Source organism: Mus pahari, chromosome 3, assembly GCF_900095145.1.
Source record: "Mus pahari chromosome 3, PAHARI_EIJ_v1.1, whole genome shotgun sequence".
Taxonomy (NCBI): Eukaryota; Metazoa; Chordata; class Mammalia; order Rodentia; family Muridae; genus Mus; species Mus pahari.
Window position 1 is genome coordinate 113,948,060 of NC_034592.1, and position 8,690 is coordinate 113,956,749.

Sequence of the window (8,690 nt, forward strand, 5' to 3'; positions counted from 1 at the left end):
CTCGCCAGCATCTGCTGTCACCTGAGTTTTTCATCTTAGCCATTCTGACTGGCGTGTTACAATCTTGACATGATACCGAGCCGCACTGTTCTCAACCTTGTTTAGAGAAGCTTCTATCTGCAGTGGACAGTGGTTAATGTATAGGCTCACGGCTACTCGAAGTGCTGACAACGCAAGTGACTGTGACACTAAATGGGACACTCTTTGAATCACCACCTCCTCTTCCATTACCCCGCCCCCACCTTCACCGCCTCCTTCACCTCCATCTCCATCACCACCTCCACCACCACCACACCTACCTTCACCAACACCTCTTCCTCCACCTTTACCACCCCCACCGTCACTACCGCTTCTTCAATCACCCCACCCCCACCCCACCTCCTCTTCCATCTCCACCTCTACCTACACCTTCACTACCACCCACTACCACCTCATCTTCCACCACCACCACCACCTCCACACCTGCTCCTCGACCACCACCAGCACCAAGGCTGTCACAGAGGAGAAGGAAGACAGAGTGTAAGAGCTGGAGGACAGGGAGGAGTAAGTGCTTCTTCAGAAAGGACTCAGCCACAGCACTGGCCAACTCAGTCAGTGTGGTTACCTGCAGGAGATCAAGCCAGTCGAAATTCCAACATGGACAGGGAAAGTTCATGAGTCCCCATCCTAGCTGAAGAGCTACTGGCAGCTGATGGTTGCTAGGAGAAGAGTTTTGGGGTGTGGTCACCCAGCATAGTACAAATACTAATTCTCCTCAAATTAACATGCAGGCTTAACACAATTCCTATTAAATGCCAAAACCTTTATGGACATAGAAATGTTTATTCTGAAATATGTGGGGGCTGGTGGGATGACAGGGTTCCAGGCTAGGAAGGGCTATATTAGTTAGACCCTGTTTCAAGGATACTATTCTTTTACTTTCTCTGTAGTTTTTATAATAAAAATTAGGGGCTATGGGGAAGGGGCTTGTTATGGAATAACAAGGTTTTAGAAGCAACAGCATAAAGATAATTTTAAATATTGAATGAACGTCTTTCCCTGCCTGTCCCTGCACATTTTCTTTTTACCAGGATTGATCCTGCAGTCATTTCCCCTCTAGAAGGACTCTGCAAGTCGGACCTTTGGCCCATTTTCTGTGAAGGACAGTATGCTGACTGCCTGCCAAGTTACCAAGAGCTCTTTGGTTTGCAAACTTATAACCAGCCACTGACAAAGAGCATGACCAGATCATGTGATCAAGACACAAAAGTGTTTCCCCGGCAACTGTTGCTGGAAGCCAAGACAATACTGAAAATAGGAGACTTTTTCCTACTTGTACCCTGTCCAGTCCAAATACAGTGGGAACACAAGATGTAAGAAAAGGGTCTTTTTCCTTAAGTAGAACATTATCCTGATTAATATTTTATCAAATGGTTAAAACTAAATTTGGGTTTTTTTCCTTCTTGTACATTTTCTTGATTCTCAAATTTAATCTTTAACCAGAATATAGTCTGTCACTGAACCATGAAGCATTACAGTTACTTAATTATTTACTTTGGGGGCTGAGTGAGACAGGGTTTCTCTATGTTCTGGCTCCCCTGGAATTCACTCAGTAGACCAGGCTGGCCCCGAATTCACAAAGATCCACCTGCCTCTGCCTCCAGAGTGTTGAGATTAAAGGTGTGTGTGCCATCAACACCCAACTTTTTTATTTTTATTTTTATTTTATTTTATTTTATTTTATTTTGCTTTGTTTTTTGAGACAGGGTTTGTGTCCTAACTGTCCTGGAACTCACTCTGTAGACTAGGTTGCCCTTAAACTCAGAGAGATCTACCTGCCTCTGGCTCCTGCATGCTGGGATTAAAGGTGTGCACCACCACTGCCTGGCTAATTATTTACTTTTAACAAAAAGAAAACACATGAATATCCCTGATGTGTTCAAAGAAAAGCACCCTATTCCCATCCAGCACCCAGAATTAATCACAGTTGGCATCTGGGCATATCTGCTTATATTCATATTAGTGTTTCTTGACTGTATGTGTAATATATTACTGTACTTTCATAAATAATAAATAGAACATTTATATAAAACTGAAGTTTTCATTGATCCTTATACTCAAAGGTCATATATATGATAGCTTGTTATGTGTCTACATTTCGTACACCCCAAATTCCAGTAGTAACACTGCCATGTAGCTCACAGTACCCGAGCAAGGCTGGTACATCCTGGAGAGGCCTATATTTGCCCACAACTTAGAGTTTCACCTTTAAAGGTGTGTAAAGGAGGCTGTCGTCATTAGAAGTCATGTGTGGGTGTGCTGGTTACTTTTATATCAACTTGACATAAGCCAGAACACTGGAAAGAAGGGAACCTCAACTGAGAAAATACCTCCTTACATAAGACTGGACTGCAGGCAAGCCTGTAGGGCATTTTTTAAAAGTTAGCTATTAATGTGGGAGGGCTGAGCCCATGGTGGCTGGGGTCACCTTTGGTCTGATGGTCCTGAGTGCTGTAAGAAAGCAGATTAAGTAAGTCATAAGGAGCAAGCCAGTAAGCAGCACTCCTCCATGTTTCTGCCCTGTTTGAGTTGCTGCCCTGACTTCCCTCAATATTGACAGTGACAACCCAGTAAACCCTTTCCTCCCCAGGCTGCTTTTAGTCATGGGGTTTCAGCACAGCAATAGTAACCCTAATACAAGGGCTAAAGGCACTTACCATTAAATCTGAGTGAAGAAAATAACAGAGTCTCCCAAGTTGTCCTCTGACTACCATATATGCACCTGGAGCAAATGCCCCCCCCAACCAACCAAATAATAGATAAATGTAAATAGCAACAACAAACTTATGAAAAAGCTGAGAATATAGCTCAATGGTAGAACTTCTGCCTGGCTCTGGATACAATCCTTAGTCCTGAAACACACACACACACACACACACACACACACACACACACGCATGCACGCACACATGCATGTACACACACACATACATACACGCACGTGCACTCGCACACAGGCACACTCGCGTACACACTCCAGTGTTTTCAGACTGGTGATACAGCTCCATGGTAAGCATTTACACAGTGTTATTATAAGCACTATTATTTCTTCCTGGGTCTCCCTGGGTTTAGAATGAGTTTGAGCATGAGAGATGACAATGCCATCACCCATGGGCACACCACAGAGAACCGGCTCAAAGATAGGAGTGGAGCCCTTGGCCTTCTCAGGTTGACAGCTGTTGTACTTTAAGTTTTTGGAGGGTGAAGAGAACCAGAGACTGCCACTGTGGCTGCAGAAAGCTCCAGTGGCATCAATGTGGCTGTCATCGCCCTCCCAGAGTGTAGAGCACACGCCTCTAGAAAAGCAGCCTACACCTGTGTTCTTGAGAGAACACAGCCCATGAGCTGCGCATTCCTCCCAAGGCACAGAAGTCCCTGCACCATCTCTTTCTACTCACTGGTCTTCCTCATGTCACCAATTAAATTAGAAAAGAGACTGTAAGCTATCTAAACTAGCATCTAATGACACAGCACTAAAAAGACATTGAACCAATGGCATGTCTTAGTTTTGTTTTGTTTTTGTTTTTCATGAAATTCGAATCAGTCAGCAGCCTTGAAAAATCCTTCACACAGGTTTGGTTTTTTCTTTTGGAAATCTCAGGTTACAAGTGCTGTTTTCTTTTTGTATGCCAGGTGTGCTCGGGAGTCTGTGGTGGCTAGGAGAGGGGAGCAGATCATCTCTTGGAGCTGGATCCAAACCCTGTCCTCTACAAGAATAGTGAGTGCTCTTAACTGGCCACTGAGGTGTCTCTTCAGCCCCTCCATTCACAGGAGAGCCTTTGTTAGAAGTGCTATGAAAACAGCTGTAACATATGAAGGGACCCATTATTACTGTGGTGGTTTGAGTACGCTTGGCCCACAGAAGTGGCCCATTAGGAGGTGTGGCCTTGTGGGAAAAGGTGTGGCCTTGTTGGAGGTACTGTGTCACTGTGTAGGCAGGCTTTGAACACTCCTAGTGCTCAAGCTCCTCCCAGTGTAGAAGAGGGGCTCCCCTTACTGAACAGAGGACCAAACCATATTCACAAGTGGAATAAATGAACTGTTGGACACAGCTCATCAGCAAAGTGCTTACCTAGCACCCCAAAACGAAGCTCTGGGATTGTTCTCAAGCACTGGCTTGATTGCCAGTGCCATAAGAAAACAAACACAATAAAGTGTGGAATCCACATATGGACACATAGGAATGTGCACCGAATAATTCAACTTTTCTGTACTTCTGAAGTTCTTCACATTACAATGTTGGAGGGATTGCAGCGGGAATAATAAAGGCCGCCGTATCTGCATCAATCTAGACTGCAGGGATTGACGAGAATGAGCTCCCTATAGGACTGAGGAAGGTTGACAAGACGTGGCCTTTGCAGTAAAATAGCCACCATTTACTTCCCTTGGCAAAATTAAGAAGCTTGAAGGAAAGGTAGAGGCACAAGAATCCAGTGCAATGTGATTCTCATTCTACAAAGCTATCTTGCTGCAGCAGAAACAGAGCTGTCATTGATAACACCCCATTTTACTTAGGTTAGCAACAGGCCAGCTTCCTCTGCTCCTAGAGCTATCTGACTAATGAGGAAGATTCAGAAGCCTCTGGGAAGGCTCTTGTAAGGGAACTGATTTAACTAAGAGGACTAGCCTCCCACTTTCTCCTCTTACCTGAAAGACACAGTGGCCAGGGTTCCTACAGTCATTTTTGTGACCATGAAGATATTGTAAAGATAAAAGCCACTTGCTAGTGTCACCAAAGGAAAGTATAGGCGTAGCTTGGCTCCTTGTTAACTTTATACCAGAAAAGGCCTCTCGTCCCCTGGAAGACATCTTTTGCAACAGAGAATAAACGCTAACATCATTTTTCCTAAGATTATCTTACTAGCTAAATGTAGTTCCTAATAGACCACCTAATCTAAAAAGGTTAAAAACTCATGCTCAGTTGACATTTATGTCTATACAGAGTTCATCAACTTGTATTAATACTAGGTTCAAGAACGCCAGAAAATAAGTCATCATAAACAAGAAGTGCTACCCAGAGGTCTGCTCAGTGTACTCAGATATTTTCCACACTGTTCCTTCTCTTTGGCCAGCTGTGAGCACTGCTCTCACCTCCTGCTCTCTGTCAAATCAGTGCCACAGGCACTCAAGCGACAAGCATCCAGTTGTCCTCCCCTCATCCTTGACTGTTGCAAGCGTGTCAAATCCAAACAATGTGGAGGCCTAGATTAGATCTCAGAATAGAGAAAGTTCATTTAGGGAAATAAGGTCTGGACTCCAGGTAAGCAAGTTTACTAATTATACTAAAGCTCTATACCACACTGATGCCTCCATTGTTAGAAATGCACGCTGGTTCTCAATTACAATTCATCTATAAATCTAAAGTTACTTTGAAACTGAAGTTTTTGGTTTTTTTTTTTTTTTTTTTTGGTTTTTTCGAGACAGGGTTTCGCTGTATAGCCCTGGCTGTCCCAGAACTCACTCTGTAGACCAGGCTGGCCTTGAACTCAGAAATCCGCCTGCCTCTGCCTCCCAAGTGCTGGGATTAAAGGCGTGCACCACCACGCCCGGCGAAACTGAAGTTTTTTAAAAAGCATGCTAAGGGCACAGTAGATGGCTCAGGGAGCTAAGGTACTTGCCACCCTGAGTTAGATTCCCCAGGCCCTACATGGTGAATGAAACAAGAGACCCTACTCCCTCTAGTTGTCCTCGATTGCCATTCCCTACACACACACACACACACACACACACACACACACACACACACCACGAACATAATTAAAAATTATAACATGATAAAAAATAAAACCAGGTGTGGTAGCACACACCTTCAATTCCAACACCCAGAAGGCCTATTTCTCAAAAAGAAATAAACTAAATATGCTACCTTTTCTTCAAAAGAGGGCTTTAAATCAAAGGTACTAGTTTTTAAGTACCCAAACTATATTACTTCCTTCTTAATTTTAATTTTTTTCTACTGATACATTCATTTGTGTGTGCTATATGTTGCATGTGGTGGCATGTGTATCACATGGGGTGTGTGTGTGTGTGTGTGTGTGTGTGTGTGTATGTGTGTGTGTAGTCCTGGACCTGGTTTTTTTCTGTCTACCTTGTGGGTCCTAGGAATTGAACTCAGATTCTCAGGCTGGGTTGTAAGTGCCTTTACGTGCTGAGCTATTTCTCCGGAACCTTTAAAAATCCTCTTTAGGGTAAGCCCAACAGTTTAAATTGTGTAAGATCTCTCACATTTACTCCCTCTTCGGGTAAGGGCACAAAAGCTAGGAAACGCTGCCATGTAACGCACTAGTGATGTCACAGAACACTGTCACCCCAGCCATAAGCACAAAGGTAAACAGTGCAGCCACTGCCTCTGGGCACAACTAAAGCTGTTACAAGTCTTAACAACCTTTCTGCTTCTACTAAATCACAGCAAGCTTCCCAGTTGCAGCCAAGCAACTGAGGACTCTGAAGGTTTTCTTGTTGTTGTTCGTCTGACACACCCTAGGTTGATCCTCAACTGAGGTTGTTCTGATATATAACTGAAGTTCTTTGTGAACTTCTGAAGTTCTGCAAGAGACCCTACACAGAAAAAATACTTTAAAGTAGGACAGTCTATTTCAGCAAGATTTCCATCAATTCCTTAGTATTAATCCTTATAAACTAGGTTATACTTTGGTTAAGGAAAAATTCTAGGGCCAGAAAGATGGCTAAGCAGGTAAAGGTGTTTGTTGTTAAACACGTTACCCTGAATTCAATCCCAGAGATTCACATGGTAGGAGACAACTTACTCCAGACAAATTGAAAATCTCCCTCTCTACGTCTCCCCCCCCCCCCCATGTAATTTAAAAACAAAATTTTGGGGCTAGAGAGATGACTCAGTGGACTGCTCTTCCAGAGGTCCTGAGTTCAATTCCCCCAGCAACCACATGGTGGCTCACAACCATCTGTAATAGTATCCGATGCCCTCTTCTGGTGTGTCTGAAGACAGTGACAGTGTACTCACATACATGAAATCAATCAATCAATCAATCATACAGAAGAAAAATTGAGACAAGGCCTCACTATGCAGCCCTAGCTGGTCTGAAATACGCAATGAAGATCACTCTGGTCCCAAACTCAAGAGAAATGTGCCTGCTTCCACTTCCCAAATGCTGGGGCTAAAGGAGTGGCCCACCATTTGAGACCACATTTTTTTATTCAGGTAGGTCAGCAGCTAAGAACCCGAGATGAGCTTGAGAGGACCTGGGTTTGATTCTCAGTACCCTCAGGGTAGTTCACAACCCTCTGCAGCTCCAATTCCAGGAGATTCAATGCCCTTCTGACCTTTGCAGACATTGTGCACACTGTACATGGACACACATGCAGTCAAAACATCCAGACACAAAGTAAAATGAAAAATCTAATTAAAAATTCAAATTAAAATGTTTTATTCTATTCTAAAACCCAGTAACATTTTGCTTCTTTCTCATGCTCATCTTGGGTTCCAGGGTGATTTGGAGCAACAACAGCCACCATTCAGAAGGAAAGAGAAAAACAAATCCATGGTGGAAGCTTCTACCGCCAAGGACTGCAGCACTATTCTTATGTACATTTTATTAACCAAGAGCAATGTACAAGCCAACTTAAAAGGGGAAAAGCAGCTTTAATTCTACATTCTTGGGGGACAGAAACCAAAATTACCTGATAGCATGATTATGGTCATACCTTAGAAAGGAGCCTCGAACTCTGAGCAATACTATGTTCACCTCTGATCTCTATTCTCCATCTGTGAGCATGTCCTCCTACAGAAGAGGACCATGCAAATCCAAGTACTAACTATGGTCTCCAGGATCATGACTTCTTCACTAGTTAAGCCTGCCTCTTTCATCAGTCAGGAATGAGAGAGCACAGAGACCAAATGTAGCTGAGAGGAAGAGCTGAACACAAACCTGATAGGAACCCTCAAAATGTCAAAAAATACAAGGCAGTAGCAGAAAGGGCGGGCGGCAGGCACGGTGTCAGAGCTTGAAATGTCAGCCACTGCCAGCACAAGGCAGGAGGATCAATCAAGCTCAAAGCCAGCCTGAAAAACAGATTTAGATTCATTTCAAAAGCACTAGGGGCATAAGAAGGGAAGACTTTAATAGATAAGAAAAGCATGTTCAACCACGGGGAGGTAGGGAAATGAGGAGACCCTTCACCAAGATTCCTTTATCAAAGGCCTCCTGTTAAACGACTGTGTATTAAGGCAAGTTTCAGCCAAACCATTTTATGCAAAATTCAAAGTTTAGTTATGGCTAATAAAGTCAGCCAACATGCTTCTTTTTCCTGAGACAGGGTTTCTCTGTGTAGCCCTGGCTGTCCTAGAATTTACTCTGTAGACCAGGCTGGCCTCAAACTCACAGATCTGCCTGCCTCCCCAGTGCTGAGATTAAAAGCATGAGCTACCATGACCTGGTGATTTTTTTTTTTATGTATGTATGTCTGCATGCTTGCCTGTGTAAGTATATATTGCATGTTTGCAGGTGCCAGAAGAGGACACTGGATCCCCTAGCCCTATATATATCTTTTTAACATTCTTTAAGAAAGTAAAGAGTTGGGCTGGTGAGATGGCTCAGTGGGTAAGAGCACCCGACTGCTCTTCCAAAGGTCCAGAGTTCAAATCCCAGCAACCACATGGTGGCTCACAACTA

General features: G+C 43.7%; 1 protein-coding gene across 3 annotated transcripts in view; it reads right to left on the reverse strand.

The window, feature by feature from the left end:
* Nucleotides 1-8,690, reverse strand: part of C3H20orf194 (chromosome 3 C20orf194 homolog) — a 122,705-nt gene that overhangs the window by 110,311 nt on the left and 3,704 nt on the right. Inside the window, exon 1 of one of the 3 annotated variants that reach the window (XM_029536921.1) lies at nucleotides 5,131-5,418. The exons of the other annotated variants lie outside the window; for them this stretch is intronic. Coding sequence (XP_029392781.1) covers nucleotides 5,131-5,198 — 68 coding nt within the window. The 5' untranslated portion in view covers nucleotides 5,199-5,418. Of the gene's footprint in view, nucleotides 1-5,130; nucleotides 5,419-8,690 lie in introns of those variants that run through there. 3 annotated transcript variants of the gene reach the window in all.